The 19,904-nt window shown below is 58.7% G+C and overlaps 1 protein-coding gene across 1 annotated transcript in view; it reads left to right on the top strand.

Moving 5' to 3' along the window:
• The window catches only part of COL7A1 (collagen type VII alpha 1 chain), a 33,477-nt gene that overhangs the window by 2,039 nt on the left and 11,534 nt on the right, over positions 1–19,904 (top strand). Inside the window, 69 exon segments of the mRNA XM_033206376.1 lie at positions 19–180; positions 344–507; positions 583–712; positions 815–931; positions 1,034–1,180; positions 1,268–1,384; positions 1,460–1,609; positions 1,690–1,818; positions 2,785–2,928; positions 3,018–3,143; positions 3,246–3,389; positions 3,890–4,009; positions 4,139–4,282; positions 4,609–4,734; positions 4,815–4,961; positions 5,216–5,338; positions 5,681–5,827; positions 6,384–6,518; positions 6,605–6,748; positions 6,830–6,966; positions 7,254–7,380; positions 7,465–7,611; positions 7,697–7,869; positions 7,968–8,003; positions 8,087–8,113; positions 8,210–8,254; positions 8,325–8,387; positions 8,827–8,907; positions 8,997–9,032; positions 9,173–9,208; positions 9,386–9,457; positions 9,566–9,643; positions 9,880–9,906; positions 9,988–10,041; positions 10,162–10,224; positions 10,327–10,386; positions 10,514–10,549; positions 10,770–10,814; positions 10,892–10,927; positions 11,283–11,327; positions 11,423–11,458; positions 11,578–11,613; positions 11,990–12,022; positions 12,173–12,226; positions 12,916–12,975; positions 13,065–13,100; positions 13,208–13,288; positions 13,390–13,425; positions 13,616–13,660; positions 13,890–13,961; positions 14,199–14,243; positions 14,486–14,512; positions 14,729–14,758; positions 14,875–14,955; positions 15,027–15,062; positions 15,138–15,173; positions 15,265–15,274; positions 15,277–15,344; positions 15,587–15,622; positions 16,046–16,108; positions 16,196–16,240; positions 18,481–18,516; positions 18,589–18,624; positions 18,736–18,831; positions 18,950–18,985; positions 19,073–19,108; positions 19,212–19,259; positions 19,605–19,640; positions 19,759–19,881. Of these exon segments, the coding sequence (XP_033062267.1) occupies positions 19–180; positions 344–507; positions 583–712; positions 815–931; positions 1,034–1,180; positions 1,268–1,384; positions 1,460–1,609; positions 1,690–1,818; positions 2,785–2,928; positions 3,018–3,143; positions 3,246–3,389; positions 3,890–4,009; positions 4,139–4,282; positions 4,609–4,734; positions 4,815–4,961; positions 5,216–5,338; positions 5,681–5,827; positions 6,384–6,518; positions 6,605–6,748; positions 6,830–6,966; positions 7,254–7,380; positions 7,465–7,611; positions 7,697–7,869; positions 7,968–8,003; positions 8,087–8,113; positions 8,210–8,254; positions 8,325–8,387; positions 8,827–8,907; positions 8,997–9,032; positions 9,173–9,208; positions 9,386–9,457; positions 9,566–9,643; positions 9,880–9,906; positions 9,988–10,041; positions 10,162–10,224; positions 10,327–10,386; positions 10,514–10,549; positions 10,770–10,814; positions 10,892–10,927; positions 11,283–11,327; positions 11,423–11,458; positions 11,578–11,613; positions 11,990–12,022; positions 12,173–12,226; positions 12,916–12,975; positions 13,065–13,100; positions 13,208–13,288; positions 13,390–13,425; positions 13,616–13,660; positions 13,890–13,961; positions 14,199–14,243; positions 14,486–14,512; positions 14,729–14,758; positions 14,875–14,955; positions 15,027–15,062; positions 15,138–15,173; positions 15,265–15,274; positions 15,277–15,344; positions 15,587–15,622; positions 16,046–16,108; positions 16,196–16,240; positions 18,481–18,516; positions 18,589–18,624; positions 18,736–18,831; positions 18,950–18,985; positions 19,073–19,108; positions 19,212–19,259; positions 19,605–19,640; positions 19,759–19,881 (5,453 nt within the window).

Here is a 19,904-nt window from a genome sequence, read left to right as displayed (position 1 = left end):
GACTGGTTGTTACTTCAGGGATCAAGAATGCCGACCCTGAGGAGCTGAAGCGAGTTGCCTCACAGCCCACCAGTGACTTCTTCTTCTTCGTCAATGACTTCAGCATCTTGAGGACACTACTGCCCCTCGTTTCCCGGAGAGTGTGCACAACTGCTGGTGGCGTGCCTGTGACCCGGCCTTGTGAGTTCCTGCCTACAGAGTGTGCCCCGACCTAGACCCTGGACCCCAACCCCCACTTGGGAGTGCTGATTCCATCCTATGTGTTCCTGACCCTAACCCCAACTCTGCACCATGCATGCCCACCCCAATCCTCCTGCCTGATCCCCTGATCCCCCATTCCCAGCGGATGACTCAACCTCTGCTCCACGAGACCTAGTGCTGTCTGAGCCAAGCAGCCAATCCTTGAGAGTACAGTGGACAGCAGCCAGTGGCCCTGTGACTGGCTACAAGGTCCAGTATACTCCTCTGACGGGGCTGGGACAGCCACTGCCGAGCGAGCGGCAGGAGGTAGGATGTCAGGAGTGACAGGTGGTGGCTGGGGACTTGGCTGGGCAAGATAAAGTGACCTCTGGCCCTGGGCAGGTGAACATCCCAGCTGGTGAGACCAGCGTGTGGCTGCAGGGTCTCCGGCCACTGACTGAGTACCAAGTGACTGTGGTTGCCCTCTACGCCAACAGCATCGGGGAGGCGGTGAGCGGGACAGCTCGGACCAGTGAGCAATTCTGCCAGCCTCTGACCCCATTCACCTAACTCCCCACCCCACTACCCCCTCCCACTCCTGACTCCATGAATCCCTGGTGGGACTCTCCCCCAGCTGCCCTGGAGGGGCCGGAACTGACCATCCAGAATACCACAGCCCACAGCCTCCTGGTGGCCTGGCGGAGTGTGTCAGGTGCCACTGGCTACCGTGTGACATGGCGGGTCCTCAGTGGTGAGTGAGAGATGTGGACTGAGGGGAGTCCCTGCACCTCAGACAAAACTGTAGAGTCCTGTGTCTGCAAGGCCCACTGGCCTCTTGGTGCCCCCCATGCAGGTGGGCCCACACAGCAGCAGGAGCTGGGCCCTGGGCAAGGTTCAGTGTTGCTGCGTGACTTGGAGCCTGGCACGGACTATGAAGTGACCATGAGCACCCTGTTTGGCCACAGTGTGGGGCCCACCGCTTCCCTGACGGCTCGCACTGGTAAGAAGGCTGGGCACTTTCGTCAGGCTGGGATGGGCAGGCAGGGCAAGGACCGGAGGCAACTGACATCCCATGTGCCCTGGGCAGACGCTTCTGTTGAGCAGACCCTGCGCCCGGTCATCCTGGGCCCCACATCCATCTTCCTTTCCTGGAACTTGGTGCCTGAGGCCCGTGGCTACCGCTTGGAATGGCGGCGTGAGACTGGTCAGTGTGGGGGAAGGGATGGATAGGCAAGGGTCAGGGCATGGCCTCAGCTGGCCTGACCCTGTCATCTTGCAGGCTTGGAGCCACCACAGAAGGTGGTGCTGCCCTCTGATGTGACCCGCTACCAGTTGGATGGGCTGCAGCCGGGCACAGAGTACCGCCTCACACTCTACACTCTGCTGGAGGGCCGCGAGGTGGCCACCCCTGCAACCGTGGTTCCCACTGGTGAGGGCTCTGTGGGCTGGGCCAGTGAGTGGGGGAGGTGTCGGAGCCCCAGGCTGCCTCTATGCTGTGCTCTCCAACAGGACCAGAGCTGCCCGTGGGCCCTGTGATGGACCTGCAAGCCACCGAGCTGCCCGGGCAGCGGGTGCGAGTGTCCTGGAGCCCAGTCCCCAGTGCCACCCAGTACCGCATCATTGTGCGCAGCACCCAGGGTAAGGTGGATGCAACCAGCACCCCCACCACACACACTGAAGTTCCAGCCTGAGGGGTCTGAGTGTACCTCCAGCCCTCTCCTTTTTTTTTTTTTTTTTTTTTTTTTTGAGACGGAGTCTCACTCTGTCGCCCAGGCTGGAGTGCAGTGGCCGGATCTCAGCTCACTACAAGCTCCGCCTCCCGGGTTCACGCCATTCTCCTGCCTCAGCCTCCCGAGTAGCTGGGACTACAGGCGCCCGCCACCTCGCCCAGCTAGTTTTTCGTATTTTTTAGTAGAGACGGGGTTTCACTGTGTTAGCCAGGATGGTCTCGATCTCCTGACCTCGAGATCTGCCCGTCTCGGCCTCCCAAAGTGCTAGGATTACAGGCTTGAGCCACCGCGCCCGGCCCAGCCCTCTCCTTTCACACCTGGGTCCCTATAGTCTCCTCCCTGTCTCCTTATCCGTCTGCTTCCCAGGATGGCATTGAGCCCTGAAGTGTCACAGGGTGTGTCTGCCCCTACCCTGCCTCAGCCAATCTTCTCCCTGCCCCACACCCCTGTCCATGGCTTGTGACTCTGCATAGCCACAAACTCAATCACCTGCCTTTCTGTGACCCTAGTGGTGACCACTGTACACCAACCTCTCATTGCATGTCCCCATCCAGCACCGACTTCTGCCATCCCACATCAGTGTCTGTCAACAGCTCATCAGTTCTCACTGCAGTCCACTGGCTCCTGTCATCCTACATACCAGCATCCCACAGACCCCTGTCCTCCAGTGTCCCTGATCATCACTGGCCCCTTTCATCCTATGTCCTTGTCTTGCATTCACTTTTTTCAGCCATATCCCATCTCTCTGGTCCCCACCACCCCACATCCCCACCTCTATGGCCCTTCTCGCTCTGTGTCCCTGTCCATCACTGCCATCGTCCCATGTCCCTGTCTCTTTCTGACCCCTGCCCACCTATGCTGACTTCTCTCTTAGGGGTTGAGCGGATCCTGGTGCTTCCCGGGAGTCAGACAGCGTTCGACTTGGATGACATTCAGGCTGGGCTTAGCTACACTGTGCGGGTGTCTGCTCGAGTGGGTCCCCGTGAGGGCAGTGCCAGTGTCCTCACTGTCCGCCGGGGTGAGCACTACAGGAAGCCTGTGGGAGGACAGCTGTCTGCCTCACTCTGGTCCTGGTTCTGACCTCTGACGTCTGTGTTTAACCCCTAGAGCCGGAAACCCCACTTGCTGTTCCAGGGCTGCGGGTTGTGGTGTCAGATGCTACAAGAGTGAGGGTGGCCTGGGGACCCGTCCCTGGAGCCAGTGGATTTCGGATTAGCTGGAGCACAGGCAGTGGTCAGTGTGGGGTGTGTGGGGGGACTGCTGAAGGGACCAATGAGGGTATGGGGGCTGGAGGGGACAGGCAGGAGCCATGCCAGCATTTCCCTCTGACCTCAGGTCCAGAGTCCAGCCAGACACTGCCCCCAGACTCTACTGTCACAGACATCACAGGGCTGCAGCCTGGAACCACCTACCAGGTGGCTGTGTCTGTACTGAAAGGAAGAGAAGAGGGCCCCGCTGCGGTCATCGTGGCTCGAACAGGTCAGGGCCTGCCCCCGTCCCTTGACTCTCTGCCTCCATTGCTCTTTCAGACCCCCATGCCTTCCCTTGCAGACCCTTGCTACTCCCCAGAACTCCTGCCTCCCCCTTCAGATTCCTACTCCCTCCTCCCTCAGAGACTCTGCTTCCCCTTCAGTTTCAGCTGTCTCCTCTTAAGCCCTTCCCATCTTCAGATTCCCCCGCTTCTCCCCTAAGACTCCCACAGTCTTTGCCCTCAACTTTCCACCACCTCAGCCCTCAGACCCCCGCCCCTTTTTTGCTGGACCCAAATCTCCTCTGAGATTTACACTTTCTCCTCCATCAGACCCCCTCACTGCTTCCTAAAACCTCCATCTCCCCACTTCTCCACTGGACCTATTCACCATCTCCTCTATCAGATTCCTGTCTTCTGTTAGACTCTCATCGCCTTCCCCTATCAGTATCAGATAGCCCCACTCCTTCCTGCCTGCTCCAGCAGACTCCCCATTGCCTCTCCCCACTAGACCCACTGGGCCCAGTGAGGACAGTCCATGTGACTCAGGCCGGCAGCTCATCTGTCACCATTACCTGGACCAGGGTTCCTGGCGCCACAGGATACAGGGTTTCCTGGCACTCAGCCCACGGTGGGGACTGGGGTTTGGGAGGGGGCGGGTCACAGTGGAATGGGGGCTGGGGGTTTATTGGGGATCCAGGTGGGGCTCTGGGGGACAGAGTTTGACTAGCCCTGGAGTTGCCTCCATCCCTGCTCCTAGGCCCAGAGAAATCCCAGTTGGTTTCTGGGGAGGCCACGGTGGCTGAGCTGGATGGGCTGGAGCCAGATACTGAGTATACGGTGCATGTAAGGGCCCATGTGGCTGGTGTGGATGGGCCCCCTGCCTCTGTGGTTGTCAGGACTGGTGAGTGGACCCTGACCAGCTGCTAGCCACACCGAATTAGCTACCCTGCCCTGCTGTGTATTCCTGATTGCCCAGCTGCCTCCACGCCCCTGCTCAGTGACTGTACTGTCCACACTGACCCACCCCGCACTGATTAAGTGTCCACCCAACCTCCTGGTGGCCCCACACTGCCCACCCCAAGGCAGTGACCTCCTCCCTCTCAGGGCTGCCTACGGTGACCTGTCCACACTAACCTCACACTGACTTTCAGATTACCCCCGTGTCAACCATGCCTGCACTACCACTCTGTTCTCTGCCAGACCCCCTTACCTTGCCTCTGTCCCCAGCCCCTGAGCCTGTGGGCCGTGTGTCAAGGCTGCAGATCCTCAATGCTTCCAGCGATGTTCTGCGGATCACCTGGGTAGGGGTCACTGGGGCCACAGCTTACAGACTGGCCTGGGGCCGGAGTGAAGGTATGGCTCCCTGATGCCACCCCATCCTTCCTGGCTGAGACTGCCCACCCCTAACCATTGCTCTATGCCCACCTGGCCAGGTGGCCCCATGAGACACCAGATACTCCCAGGAAACACAGACTCTGCAGAGATCCGGGGTCTTGAAGGTGGAGTCAGCTACTCAGTGCGAGTGACTGCACTTGTCGGGGACCTTGAGGGCACACCTGTCTCCATTGTCGTCACCACGCGTAGGCAGAGCATGAGCTGGAGAGCCTCGGGATGGGTGGTGTGGATGGTTTGGGGATCAGGGCTTGTGCTCCAGATTGGAGAAAGGACCAGGACTGGTAGTGAGCCTTTGGGGGCGGGGTCTGAGAGGAGGGAAGGTGAAGCCCGGGATAGGCAGAGGGGCTGGCTGAGTGGGGTGCATGTGCCAGGGTGGGCCTGGGATTGGCACAGGGGCCATTGGGGCAGAGCCTCCCTGATTCCTGAGCTTTCTCTCCAGCGCCTGAGGCTCCGCCAGCCCTGGGAACGCTTCACGTGGTGCAGCGCGGGGAGCACTCGCTGAGGCTGCGCTGGGAGCCGGTGCCCGGAGTGCAGGGCTTCCTTCTGCGCTGGCAACCAGAGGGTGAGGGGTGTCCCTGGGAGGAGGTTAGGAACCAATGGGGGAAAGGCTGTGGCAGACGCCGCAAGGTAGGTGAGGACAGTGACAGTGAGTGGGGTCTGTCATTGGGGGTCTGCGAGATCAGTAACAGTAGGTAAGATCAGTCAGTGAAGTGGGCGGGATCAATGAGTTCATGGAGGGTCAGTCTGGCAGGGTCCGTAAAGTGGGCAGAATCAGTGAGGATGAAGAAGATCAGTCAGGAGGGTGGACCCAGTTAACAGAGCCAGTGAGGTGGGCGGGCCCTTTAATGCCCCCAGGTGTCACTCTCCCACATGCTCTTGGCCCTCACCCTCACGCCTGCCCCAGGTGGCCAAGAACAGTCCCGGGTCCTGGGGCCCGAGCTCAACAGCTATCACCTGGACGGACTGGAGCCAGCCACACAGTACCGCGTGAGGCTGAGTGTCCTAGGGCCGGCTGGAGAAGGGCCCTCTGCAGACGCGAAAGTGCGCACTGGTAAGCCTGCCTCACCTTGGCGTGCTCCTCCCCTACTGATGACCCAGCCTGGCTTCCTGCACCCCGACTCTGAGTGACTCCTCCTGTACCCCCACCCCTCACCCTCTGACCCTGGGTGACCCCAGCACGACCTCTCATGACGCTTCAATAAGACAAACCCGACCCAGGATCTCAGATCTCTCTCCCCTCTGGGTTCTCAGGACTCAACCTCTGATCCTCGATCCTTTTTTTTTTTTTTTGAGACGGAGTCTCGCTCTGTCGCCCAGGCTGGAGTGCAGTCGCCGGATCTCAGCTCACTGCAAGCTCTGCCTCCCAGGTTTACGCCATTCTCCTGCCTCAGCCTCCCGAGTAGCTGGGACTACAGGCGCCCGCCGCCTCGCCCAGCTAGTTTTTTTTTTTTGTATTTTTTAGTAGAGACGGAGTTTCACCATATTAGCCAGGATGGTCTCGATCTCCTGACCTCGTGATCCGCCCGTCTCGGCCTCCCAAAGTGCTGGGATTACAGGCTTGAGCCACCGTGCCCGGCCTGATCCTCGATCTTTCATTCCTCCTTCAGAGTCACCTCGTGTTCCAAGCACTGAACTACGTGTGGTGGACACCTCGATCGACTCGGTGACTTTGGCCTGGACCCCAGTGTCCAGGGCATCCAGCTACATCCTATCCTGGTGGCCACTCAGAGGCCCTGGCCAGGGTGAGGGGGAGGCCAGGGTTGGGGTGGGCTGGCAGTTGGGGCTCTGTGGAGACTGGTTTTTAATCAAGTTCTCTCTCCTACATAAGTGCCTGGGGCCCCGCAGACACTTCCAGGGATCTCAAGCTCCCAGCGGGTGACAGGGCTAGAGCCTGGCGTCTCTTACATATTCTCCCTGACGCCTGTCCTGGATGGTGTGCAGGGTCCTGAGGCATCCGTCACACAGACGCCAGGTATGGCGGGCATAGTGGGAAGGGCAGAAAGGTGTGTCTGGGTGGGCTGCTCGCTTCAGTAACTTGTTCCCCTTCCTGCAGTGTGTCCCCGTGGCCTGGCGGATGTGGTGTTCCTACCACATGCCACTCAAGACAATGCTCACCGTGCGGAGGCTACGAGGCGGGTCCTGGAGCGTCTGGTGTCGGCACTTGGGCCTCTTGGGCCACAGGCGGTTCAGGTTTGGTCCTGGGGCAACCAGATTCCTACCTCTCCCTGTGGCCCCCCACCCAGGCTCCATGCCAGGTACCATCTCCTGACCACCCAACAGGTTCAGTCATTCTCCCAGCTCTCCCACAGGCTCCAGATCTCACCTGCTGCCTGGCTTCCTATCCTGCCGTCACTGCTGACTCCCTAATAGATAGTCAGGCTTTGGTCACACACACCCTAATGTGTTTCTCCAGGCTCTGTGCACCCTCATCCCTGCTCTATCATCCTCCTCAGGCTCTGTGTCTCCCTCCACTCCAGGTTGGCCTGCTGTCTTACAGTCACCGGCCCTCCCCACTGTTCCCCCTGAATGGCTCCTATGACCTTGGCATTATCTTGCAAAGGATCCGTGACATGCCCTACATGGACCCAAGTGGGAACAACCTGGGTGAGGACTGCAGCAGGCATGGACTCTTGGGGCTATCCACTGGGAGCTTGGTGCCCCAGGGTTCTGACATGTCCTTCCTTCCAGGCACAGCCGTGGTCACAGCTCATAGATACGTGTTGGCACCAGATGCTCCTGGACGCCGCCAGCACGTGCCAGGGGTGATGGTTCTGCTAGTGGATGAACCCTTGAGAGGTGACATATTCAGCCCCATCCGTGAGGCCCAGGCTGCTGGTAAGGAGTAGGCTGATGGGGAAGGGGTCTGAGAATAGGGGTGGCCCTGACAGGGCTATCAAGCAGCCACTGGACCCCACCTTAGGGCTTAAAGTGGTGATGTTGGGAATGGCTGGAGCAGACCCAGAGCAGCTGCGTCGCTTGGTGCCGGGCATGGACTCTGTCCAGACCTTCTTCGCCGTGGATGATGGGCCAAGCCTGGACCAGGCAGTCAGTGGTCTGGCCGCAGCCCTGTGTCAGGCATCCTTCACTACTCAGGTTTGGAAGAGCCCTCTGAGGGACTGGGTGGTAGAAAATAAGGGATCTGGGGGTTCTTGGTAGAAATGTTCAACCTCAAAGAGACCCTATGTCCACAGCCCCGGCCAGAGCCCTGCCCAGTATATTGTCCAAAGGTAAGAGTCCTGCGACGAGAGGTGGGTGGAAGCTGCACCTGGGGCTAGCCACTCTGACCCACATCTGACTTGTCTTTCCCCAGGGCCAGAAGGGGGAACCTGGAGAAATGGTGAGTGCACCTGCGGGATGGGGAATAGAGAATGGGTTGGGTGTCAGTGGGGCAGGGGAGGTTGGCAGCACAGGTCTCACTGATCACCCTTCCTAGGGCCTGAGAGGACAAGTTGGGCCTCCTGGCGACCCTGGCCTCCCGGTGAGTGCCCCCACATCTGTCCCTGCACCCTGACTGGCTTATCACCACCTAACCTGCTCTCTTCTCTCAGGGCAGGACTGGTGCTCCTGGCCCCCAGGGGCCCCCTGGAAGTGCCATTGCTAAGGGCGAAAGGGTGAGTGTGGGGACCATCGAGGTTTCTCTGAGGCACTCCTCAAAGCTTTCCAGGGTTTTTACAAGAGAGAAGGAATAAGCAGAGTTCGAATCATCGGAAATTCCTAGAAGCCCAGCTGGAGGTTATAAGCCACCGCAGAGACTTTAGGGGACACTCTGAAGTAGAAGGGCCGGTGGGGCTTCTAGCCCCTCTGCAGAGCCTGAGCAGCAGCTCTAAGTCCCAGAGGCAGGGAAGCCCTCTGCCTTGTCACTGCCCTTGTGCCTAGAATTGGACTCCATGCAGCTCTGAGGGGCCACTTCTCTGCCTCACTGTTCCACCCCCAATAATTCCTGGGGGCCAGTGAGGTAGGGGACCCTTTGTTGATGGGGTAAGGCCCCTCCAGCAAACCAGGGGCCTTGGAGGAGGGTCCCTTCCTGCCCTGACCTCTTCACCTCCTCAGGGCTTCCCTGGAGCAGATGGGCGTCCAGGCAGCCCTGGCCGCCCCGGGACTCCTGGGACCCCTGGAGCCCCTGGCCTAAAGGTGAGCAAGCCTTGCCCTGCGGGTCAGGGTGGGCGCTGCCTGAGTGGGTGGGCGGCTCCGACTGTTCTGCCTCTGGCCTCCATTTGCAGGGCTCTCCAGGGTTGCCTGGCCCTCGTGGGGAACCGGTAAGGCGCCCTCCCTCCTTTGCTTTCCAAGTGTCTTCCCAGGGCTCTTCCACAGGGCGGGAGCCTGGGGTGGTAGGTCAGTGCCCACGCTGACACCCGCCTGAGCCCAAGCACCACCCTCTGCTCTGTTTGGTCCTCAGGGAGAGCAAGGACCTCGAGGCCCAAAGGGGGAGCCGGTAGGTGAAGGGGGAAGGGAGGCGGCCGGGATGTCCCAGGGAGGAGCAGGACTGCCCCACGCCAGACCCTGTGCAGGGCCTAAGGCGCAAATAAGAATAGCTGGACGTGTCTAGGGGCTTATTCCAACTCAAGGCCCCCATATCCTGAATCCTGCCCACTGTTCTCTGTCCCTACAGGGGGCTCCCGGACAAGTCATTGGAGGCGAAGGACCTGGGCTTCCTGGGCGGAAAGGGGACCCTGGACCATCGGTAAGTCCAGGGTATGTGGTGGCGAGTGATGGGTAGTGGGGGTACCGACACGAGGGGGTGAGAGGAGGGTCTGTGGGGTTGCACCTTATACTTTGTCTCCTCCATCAGGGCCCCCCTGGACCTCGTGGACCACTGGGGGACCCAGGACCCCGTGGTCCCCCAGGGCTTCCTGGAACATCCGTGAAGGTGACAACCTCATGAGTGCCATGTGATGCAGAGACCTGGTGACCCCATTTGAACCCACATAACCCCTACCAGTTCCTCTGGCTCTTGTGACCCTCTGATCACCCCCATGCTCACCATGATGCCTCAGTTCTCCCAAGATCCTTGTAATCCAATTGGACCCCATGACCCTCATCCCTCCTGGTATCTTTGGGAGTGAGGTGTGGCCCAGGGTCATGGGGTCATCATCTGTTTTCTAGGGTGACAAAGGTGATCGTGGGGAGCGGGTAAGTGAGGGACAGGTTGTGCTGGGGGTGGCTTAGAGTCTGATTCCCCTGTTCATTCCATGACCTGCTGTTCTCTCCCAGGGTCCCCCTGGATCAGGTGAAGGTGGCATTGCTCCTGGGGAGCCCGGGCTGCCGGTGAGTGGGCCTTGAGGCTCTGCTGGGGGCCCTGCTCAGGGCTGTGGGTCTCTCCTGGGGCAGTGGTTGGGTGCTGGGCTTCATGGTTCTTGGCTCACATTTTTACTCACTTCCTCCTAGGGTCTTCCCGGAAGCCCTGGACCCCAAGGCCCCATTGGCCCCCCTGGAGAGAAAGGAGAAAAAGTAGGAAGCCTGACTTGATGATATCCCAGTTCTGGGGTGGGAGGCTGGGTGCTAGGGGCAGGGCCTCCCTTTGGTCTTCCCACCCGTGCGTATCTCCTTCAGGGTGACTCTGAGGATGGAGCTCCAGGCCTCCCAGGACAACCTGGGTCTCCGGGTGAGCAGGTGAGTGGAGGGGCCAGGGGTTCTGAATGTGGTGGGCACAGCTCCAGCCCCCACCTCAATCGTCAACCACTGCTCCATCCTCATGCCCAAACGCAAATCTCTGAACCCCCAAATTCATCCCTTCCAGGGCCCACGGGGATCTCCTGGAGCTATTGGCCCCAAAGTGAGTACCAATTGGGGGACTGAGGTGTGAGGGGTGCTACTCCAGGCTCCCCGTGGTGTTAGGGGAGGCTGGAAGATCAGGAGATAACAGTTCCCTCCAGGTCAGAGGTTGTGGTTTTGGAGGGGATGGTTGGAGTTTGAGACCCCTTGTCTGGGGTTTGACATTCAAGCCCCCCACCAACCCTCTCTCTCTCTGTCGTTCTCTCACCCTCTGTCTTCAGGGTGACCGGGGCTTTCCAGGGCCCCTGGGTGAGGCTGGAGAGAAGGTAAGTGCAACCTGGGGGGCTCCAAGGGCCCTGGAGGATCTAGCCCAACTCAGCTCTGACCTCTTCTGTTCCATCAGGGCGAACGTGGACCCCCAGGCCCAGCAGGATCCCGGGTGAGCCCACTGGCTGCAATGCTCATACCAGCTGACCTGGCTGTGCCCTTTCTGGTTTTGGCTTCTTGCCCTTGACCCCCGCTGCCCCTGTTCCTCACCCCTCCTCAATGACCCCTTATCCCTGCTGATACAGGCTCTAACCCTCAGCCCCAGGGACCTGGCTTTAAATCTCTGACCCTGCTGAACTGACCTTGACTTTCACTGACCTGGTCTCTGTCCTCCTGCCGAATCTGACCCCTGCCAACCTAAATCCCAATCTTCCCTGACCCCTCTCCAGCCCTCACCCCAGCCTCTAGCCCTGCCCATATCCCCCGTCCCCACCCACCTGCACAGCTCTTCCCTTCCTCTCCTCCAGGGGCTGCCAGGGGTTGCTGGACGTCCTGGAGCAGAGGGTCCTGAAGTGAGTCTGTGACTGTGATGGGACCATGAGTGGGGCTTTTGTGTGTCCCTCCCCTTTCCTTTCCCCTCCTGGACTCCCACTTTCTCTACATTCAGGGGCCACCAGGACCTACCGGCCGCCAAGGAGAGAAGGTGGGTCCTCGACTGGGGGTGGTACTGTCTGGTACTAGGGGTGTGGCAGGTAGGACACTGGGATTTGGGGCTCCAAGGTGATTCCCTGACCTGTCCCTGCTCCTATCCTCTCTCCACAGGGGGAGCCTGGTCGTCCTGGGGACCCTGCAGTGGTGGTGAGTGATGGGAGGATGGGGCTCTGAGCACAGCACAGCCCTTGAGCAGAGATCCTCCTATAGAACACTATCTGGGCTGTGATTCCACAGTGCTGGGCCCGTGAGCAGTCTCGGAGCTCTGTGGCTCACCTGCTAGAACCTGCCTCCAGACTCCTGGCTGTGATCCTGTGACCCCATGACCGCCATGCAGGTCATGAGCTCTTTGTGTCAGTCCATTTGGTATAACCCCTTCCCTGCTATCAGCGGTGACCCTGTGACTTCTGGGTGGGGACTGAGCTGTATGACTTCGAATTCCATGTGACCTCCATTCCAATGAAGACTTTGGTCATACAACCCCAAGGCAGGGCCAAGCTGTATCTGTCCTGTTTGTTTTCAGGGACCTGCTATCGCTGGACCCAAAGGAGAAAAGGTAAGCCTGGTATGGGGCAAGGGGAGGTTTCTACAGAATTGAGGTCTAGGTCATAGGGCCTATGTATGGGACTGGAGGGTCACATGACTTGCTAGGTCAGGGGGTTAACTGGAGCCTGGGACTAGCACTGATGGTCTTTGTCACCTCCAGGGAGATGTGGGGCCTGCTGGGCCCAGAGGAGCTACTGGAGTCCAAGGGGAACGGGTAAGTGAAGGAAGTGTTTTTTTTTTTTTTTTTTTGAGACAGAGTCTCGCTCTGTTGCCCAGGCTGGAATGCAGTGGCCGGATCTTGGTGCACTGCAAGCTCCGCCTCCCAGGTTCAAGTGATTCTCCTGCCTCAGCCTCCCAAGTAGCTGGGACTACAGGCGCCCGCCAGCGTGCCTGGCTAATTTTTTGTATTTTTTGTTTGTTTTTTTTTTTTTGAGACGGAGTCTCGCAGTCACCCAGGCTGGAGTGCAGTGGCCGGATCTCAGCTCACTGCAAGCTCCGCCTCCCGGGTTTACGCCATTCTCCTGCCTCAGCCTCCTGAGTAGCTGGGACTACAGGCGCCCGCCAACTCGCCCGGCTAGTTTTTTCTATTTTTTAGTAGAGACGGGGTTTCGCCGTGTTAGCCAGGATGGTCTCGATCTCCTGACTTCGCGATCCACCCGTCTCGGCCTCCCAAAGTGCTGGGATTACAGGCTTGAGCCACCGCGCCCGGCCAATTTTTTGTATTTTTTGTAGAGACAGGGTTTCACCGTGGTCTCGATCTCCTGACCTCGTGATCTGCCCGTCTCGGCCTCCCAAAGTGCTGGGATTACAGGCGTGAGCCACTGCACCCAGCCCGTGAAGGGAAGTGTTTAGAGGGCGGTTGGTAGAGGTTGTCTTCCTAACTTGTTATCCTTCCATCCACAGGGCCCACCTGGCTTGGTTCTTCCTGGAGACCCCGGCCCCAAGGGAGACCCTGGAGACCGGGTGAATCAATGTCGGAATGGGGAGTGTGACAGAGGGAGATGAAGTGGTAGGACCCTGACTAAATCCTATCCCCCTTCTATTCCCTTCAGGGTCCCATTGGCCTTACTGGCAGAGCAGGACCCCCAGTGAGTACCCATGACCCTGGGCAACCTCAAGGCTTCCGGGGTCCCCTCCCCTTGAGGACTGCCTGCTTTGAGCATCCTGCATCACCTCCCTCTTGCCTCCTCCACAGGGTGACTCAGGGCCTCCTGGAGAGAAGGGAGACCCTGGGCGGCCTGGCCCCCCAGGACCTGTTGGTCCCCGAGGACGAGATGTAAGAGGCTGGAGCCGGGGGAGTCACGGCGGGTAAGGGAGTAGGGCTGTTGCCAGCATCATGGGGTTCTTGAAACCAGGGCTGACACTCCTGTTTCACAGGGTGAAGTTGGAGAGAAAGGTGACGAGGGTCCTCCGGTGAGACTTCTTCCCACTGTGGTTTCTGATCCTTTACCCTTGAACTAGGATCCCAGTGGGCTGGGGCTCCACCAGGCCATCCATCCACTCTTTGCCTCCTGTCCAGCTGCTGCTCAGGCCCTTCTCTGTCCCCTCTCCCTGAGTGAGTTAGATCCTGACTCCCTGTGCAGTATGACTTTTCTGTCACCAGGGTGACCCGGGTTTGCCTGGAAAAGCAGGCGAGCGTGGCCTTCGGGTGAGTCGTGGCAGAGAGAAGTAACAGGGGTGATGGGAGGTGGGCATGAAGGTCATAGAAAAGGCTGAGGGGGGCTAAGGGGTGATGGGAGGCCCTGCAGGGAGACATGGGGTGATGGGAACCTCTGATGTGGATTTTGGAGTGATGGGGAGCCTGGGGCAGTGTAGGGGGTCACAGGGGCACTGCAAAATACTGGGAGGGTCTGTCTGAGGCCAGCTACTCTTCTTAGGGGGCACCTGGAGTTCGGGGACCTGTGGGTGAGAAGGGAAACCAGGGAGATCCTGGAGCGGATGGACAAAATGTGAGTCCCAATCTATGACTCCTCACCCCAACCTTAACCCTCCAACCAGTCAATTCCCAACACCTGATCCTACCCCCCAACCCCGTAATGCTAAACCCTCCCAATCTTCACTTCCTGTGACCCCTGCATCACGCCCACCTGAAGCCTACCAACATTCCCATGAGTCCTCATGGTGCGTCCAAAGCTCCCCCAAACTGCTGCCCACCTAGAGTGGTCCTGATCCCTGCCTTTCTGCAGGGCAGCCCTGGACCATCTGGATCCAAGGGTGACCGTGGGGAGCCGGTGAGTAGGGCTGGTGTCCTGGGCTCAGAAAGGATGGAGGGTCCCCTGGCACTGCTGCCAGTGTGCCTTCACACGAGGGGTCTGGAGGTCAAGGTGGGAAGCATGGATGGCCACCCATGCCTGCTGGGGGCTGGCATTGGGGTACTTCAGGGAACTTGGGGGCAGAGTTGAGCCTGGAGCAAACCAGAGCCATGGCCTGGGACCTGAGGCTTCCTGTTGACTATAATCATTTCCTTTCCCAGGGTCCCCCAGGACTCCCGGGACGGCTGGTAAGGGCTGCACTGGGTCTGGTCCTCTGTCATTGCCCTCACTTGCCCCTTTGGCTCCACGTCATGTCCCCTCGTTCCTTCCACTAATTCCCACTTCCCCCACTGCCCCTCTGAAACCTCCACAGATCCCTGGAGCCCCTCACAGACCCTGTATCCCCTCGCCAACCACTCTTCCCCTTGTTGAGCCATTCTTCTCACTGGCCATTCACCCCACAGGTAGACACAGGACCTGGGGCAAGAGAGAAGGTATTAGGGTCTGTGGGTGGAGGGTAAGAAAGACCCCAGTGCCCCTCCCGGCAGGTTCTACCTTGGGCATGGCTTAGCTTCAAGGCTGTTCCTCAGCAAGCTTATCTCTGTCACAGGGAGAGCCTGGGGACCGTGGACAAGAGGGTCCTCGAGGGCCCAAGGGCGACCCTGGCCTCCCTGGAGCCCCTGGGGATAGGGTGAGTATGGCTGGTCCTGGGGGTGCAGGTGTGGGAGGGCCCATTCTGATTTCTTCCTCCCCTATCTTTAGGGCATAGATGGGCTTCGCGGGCCCCCAGGCCCACAGGTGAGTGATGCACTTTGCCCCGTCTGCCGAGTCCCCATCTTGCCCTCACCTCTTATCTGACCCTGTTCCCTCCAGGGGGACCCAGGTGTCCGAGGCCCAGCAGGAGAAAAGGTGAGAGGGTGTGGAGGTTTCTCAGGACATGAGCCTGGGTTATCAGATCCACCTCGGCCTTGGTGGCCTCTTACCACTCTATTTTCCACAGGGTGACCGGGGTCCCCTGGGCTGGATGGCCGGAGCGGACTGGATGGGAAACCAGGAGCCTCCGGGCCCCCTGGGCTGAATGTGAGTCTTGGTAGTCCTGCCTGGTTGTCCCCTTCCCCTATCCTTTCACATGAGGGCCCTAGACCCCAGCCTCATTGGTTGGTCTTGGCCTTGACGAGCTCTGGGGCCAGACATGTTGTCTGTGTCTTCTCCCAGAGCCCTGCCTGCGTGGGGCGCGTTGTTGCCATGCAGGCCTTAGGCTTACAGGGATTAGAGCCCCTGACCCCATGACCATGATGAACTGACTTTGAATCTCTCCTCAGGGTGCTGCAGGCAAAGCTGGGGACCCAGGGAGAGACGTAAGTGAGGGGAGATGCTGGGACAGAGGGAACTCAGGGGTTTGCATAAGCTCCGACCAGATCATCATAGTCACAGCATTAAGAGAGTGGGGGGCGTTGGTTCACCCTTGCCTTTGGGAGGGGTCTCAGTCCTTGGGAGGGGTCTCAGTCCCTGGCAGACAGGTTTTAGTAGAATCCCCCTTTCTGACCTTCTTTGCCTTGGGAGTCTTCATAGGCCCTCCAAGTTCTGGGAGTTCTTCCCTTGGGAGTATCAGCAGAGGCCCCCCATCCATGGAGTCTGTGCCTGAGGGATCTCAATGGGACCCCCCAGTCCTGGGGGTCTCTACCCTAGAGGGAGATCTTATTGGGGTCCTCTTAGTCCATGGGGTATACCCCAAGAGATATCTCAGAGGCCCTATAAATCTTAACAAATACTTTTTCCAGGGGCTTCCAGGCCTCCGTGGAGAACAGGGCCCCCCTGGCCCCTCTGGTCCCCCTGGATTACCGGTGAGTCCAGACTTTCGTGTTACCCTATTTTCCCCCTTACTACCCTCACCTGATCCCCGACATCTGACTAGTGATCTGTTCCCACAGGGAAAGCCAGGCGAGGATGGCAAACCTGGCCTGAATGGAAAAAACGTGAGTGTGTCCAGGGCAACTGCGGCGAAACCTGCCAAGAAACACCAGCACACCTACACAGCCAAGATCTCTAGCAACACATGAGGCACACATGCAGACACATGCATCCTGGCCCAGACATACAGATGCATCCAGAAACATAGTTCTTTTTTTTTTTTTTTTTTTTGAGACAGAGTTTCGCTCTTGTTGCTCGGGTTGGAATGCAATGGCGCGATCTCAGCTCACCGCAACCTCTGCCTCCTGCGTTCAAGTGATTCTCCTGCCTCAGCCTCCTGAGTAGCTGGGATTACAGGCATGCGCCACCACGCCTGGCATTTTGTTTTGTTTTGTTTTTGAGACCGAGTCTTGCTCTGTCGCCTGGGCTGAAGTGCAGTGGCCGGATGTCAGCTCACTGCAAGCTCCGCCTCCAGGGTTTACGCCATTCTCCTGCCTCAGCCTCCCGAGTAGCTGGGACTACAGGCGCCCGCCACCTCGCCCAGCTAGTTTTTTGTATTTTTTAGTAGAGACGAGGTTTCACTGTGTTAGCCAGGATGGTCTCGATCTCCTGACCTCATAATCCGCCCGTCTCGGCCTCCCGAAGTGCTGGGATTACAGGCTTGAGCCACTGCGCCCGGCCGCATTTTGTATTTTAATTTTTTGTTTTGTTTTGTTTTGTTTTTTGAAATGGAGTCTCGCTCTGCCGCCCAGTCTGGAGTGCAGTGGCCGGATCTCAGCTCACTGCAAGCTCCGCCTCCCGGATTCACGCCATTCTCCTGCCTCAGCCTCCCGAGTAGCTGGGACTACAGGCTCCCACCACTTCGCCCGGCTAGTTTTTGTATTTTTTTTTTTTTTTAGTAGAGACGGGGTTTCACCGTGTTAGCCAGGATGGTCTCGATCTCCTGACCTCATGATCTGCCCATCTTGGCCTCCCAAAGTGCTGGGATTACAGGCTTGAGCTACCGCGCCCGGCCCTTGTATTTTTTTTTTTTTTTTTTTTGAGACGGAGTCTCGCTCTGTCGCCCAGGCTGGAGTACAGTGGCGGGATCTCAGCTCACTGCAAGCTCCGCCTCCCGGGTTTACGCTATTCTCCTGCCTCAGCCTCCCGAGTAGCTGGGACTACAGGCGCCGGCCACCTCGCCCGGCTAGTTTTTTGTATTTTTTAGTAGAGACGGGGTTTCACCGTGTTAGCCAGGATGGTCTCGATCTCCTGACCTCGTGATCCGCCCGTCTCGGCCTCCCAAAGTGCTGGGATTACAGGCTTGAGCCACCGCGCCCGGCCGGCCCTTGTATTTTTAATAGAGACAGGGTTTCTCCGTGTTGGTCAGGCTGGTCTCGAACCGACCTCAGGTGATCCGCCCGCCTCGGCCTTCCAAAGTGCTGAGTTTACAGGCGTGAGCCACCGCATCAGGCCTGGAAAAATAGTTCTATACCCACACATATGCAGCCTCACAGACACATAGGGGTTAGGTGAATGGGCCAATTTGTGCCAGGATGGGTTGACACATGCCCAGATAACCCACAGCCATAGGCACAGGTGAAGAGCCACAGACAGGTCAACAGGCACAAACACACTAGTGTGAAGCCACATTTGAGGCACTTAGAGACATGTTGACACCCAGACACTTCCACCCAGACTCATGTGCTCAGACATGGACCTAAGACTGCATGTGGACCTGTGTGGAGACATGGTGAGACACACATGGATGGCTCTGACCTGTGATATGTGCTACGACATGCTGGCACATGACTTTATATCGTCACCCACAGGCTTATGGTCATACACATTGAGCTATACACGAGTTGCAGACAGATGCCAAGACGTAGGCCTCAAGACACAAGGCACTGGGGGCCTTTGGAGACATGTATAAGCCCATGCCCATATGCAGACATGGGCCAGGATGTGCAAACAGACCAGGACACCCAGACCCATGGGTACATGTACTAAGACACACATGGACATGCACACACCCAGGACATGTGGACAATCACCAACCCAGAGATGCATGAATGTGGAGCTACCTCTAGAGAGCCAGAGACAGAGGACATGTGTGCAGTTGCCTACTGGGGTGAGCAGGGCTGCTCAGGCACACCCTTAGACATGCAGCAGCTCACTCAGACGGCCACAGGCCATGCACGGAGACATACACAGCCATGGAGCTACAGGCACAGAAATAGTCACAGTCATCTGAAATCTGCCAAGATAGTGTCTTGCTGTCAGACACAAGTGAATGTTTGGGCTGATGTGAGTCCTCTGCCCACAGGGAGAACCTGGGGACCCTGGAGAAGACGGGAGGAAGGTAAAGTCCCCCACCTGGGGTCTCTCTGGTCTCTGCTTGGAGCCATGTCTGAAGCATCCTTGTTTTCCTTAGGGAGAGAAAGGAGATTCAGGTGCCCCTGGGAGAGAAGTGAGTGTTGGAGTTTTCTGCAACCTCTGACCCCTAACCCTGACCCTGGGGGATATGACTCCACTCTTTTCTGAGGTCTCAGGGTCCTGATGCTGACTGCATCCCTCACAGGGTCGTGATGGCCCCAAGGGTGAGCGTGGCATTCCTGGTATCCTTGGACCCCAGGGCCCTCCAGGCCTCCCAGGGCCACTGGGCCCTCCTGGCCAGGTGAGTGTCCTGGGTCATTCTGGGACTTGAGAGCATTAGAAGCCATTATGTTTTCATGGGTGACCCTCCCGGGAAGCCATGGGCCTGTGTGACCCCTTTGTGTTCTGCCGTATCTCAGGGTTTTCCTGGTGTTCCAGGAGGCACGGGCCCCAAGGTAAGTGTGTGGATGTTGGGTAGGGGGCGTGATGAGGGGCTGACGAGGGTGGGAGTCATTTCCTCACCTGGTCATTCTTGGTTTCAGGGTGACCGTGGGGAGACTGGATCCAAAGGGGAGCAGGTGAGGCCCCCACCTTTTCCACACGCCCAGGTAGCCACAGCACCCACATGTGCACATGCACGCCCATAGGCTGGTTCCTAGCAGTTTGTCTTCAACTTTCCAGGGCCTCCCTGGAGAGCGTGGCCTGCGAGGAGAGCCTGGAAGTGTGCCGGTGAGCCAGCCTTGGGAAGTCCCCTTGATTCTGTTTTGCATGCCCATGGGGGCCACCTCACCATCCCTTCCCCTTGCCACGAGGCTCCATAGGTTCTGTGCTGTGTGTTCAGTGCCCTGCCCCATTGGGGTTCTTGTAGCCCACACTCAAGGGAACTTGGGCAGTGGGGACATGCCAGAAAGGGGCTCTCAGGGGTCTCCAGCCATGCCTCAGCCAAGTGCTAAAGGGTGCTCTGGGCAAGAGGCCTGGGGAAAAGGGCGTGGAGGTGCTTTCCTGAGGCTGCGTGGAGCAGAAGGCAGGAGCTTCTCTGTCATGGGCAGCCCTTCACCCAGCCTCTGTCCCTAGAACGTGGATCGGTTGCTGGAAACTGCTGGCATCAAGGTGGGTTGTTTAGGGGCTGGGGGTAGGGGCAAATGGGGGCCCCTGGGCCTAGCGGGGCCCACAGGCATGGGAGCTGTAGCGATGCACCCCGCTCCTCTGACCTCTTGCTGCCCCTCAGGTGTCTGCCCTGCGGGAGATCGTGGAGACCTGGGATGAGAGCTCTGGTAGCTTCCTGCCTGTGCCCGAACGGCGTCGAGGCCCCAAGGGGGACCCAGGCGAGCGGGGCTCCCCAGGCAAGGAGGTGAGCAGAGGTGGCTCAGTGGG

This window comes from Trachypithecus francoisi, unplaced genomic scaffold (genome assembly GCF_009764315.1).
Source record: "Trachypithecus francoisi isolate TF-2019V2 unplaced genomic scaffold, Tfra_2.0 Lachesis_group0, whole genome shotgun sequence".
Lineage (NCBI taxonomy): Eukaryota > Metazoa > Chordata > Mammalia > Primates > Cercopithecidae > Trachypithecus > Trachypithecus francoisi.
The sequence above is the reverse complement of the archived record's forward strand: the minus strand, read 5'-3'. Positions and strand labels throughout refer to the sequence as shown.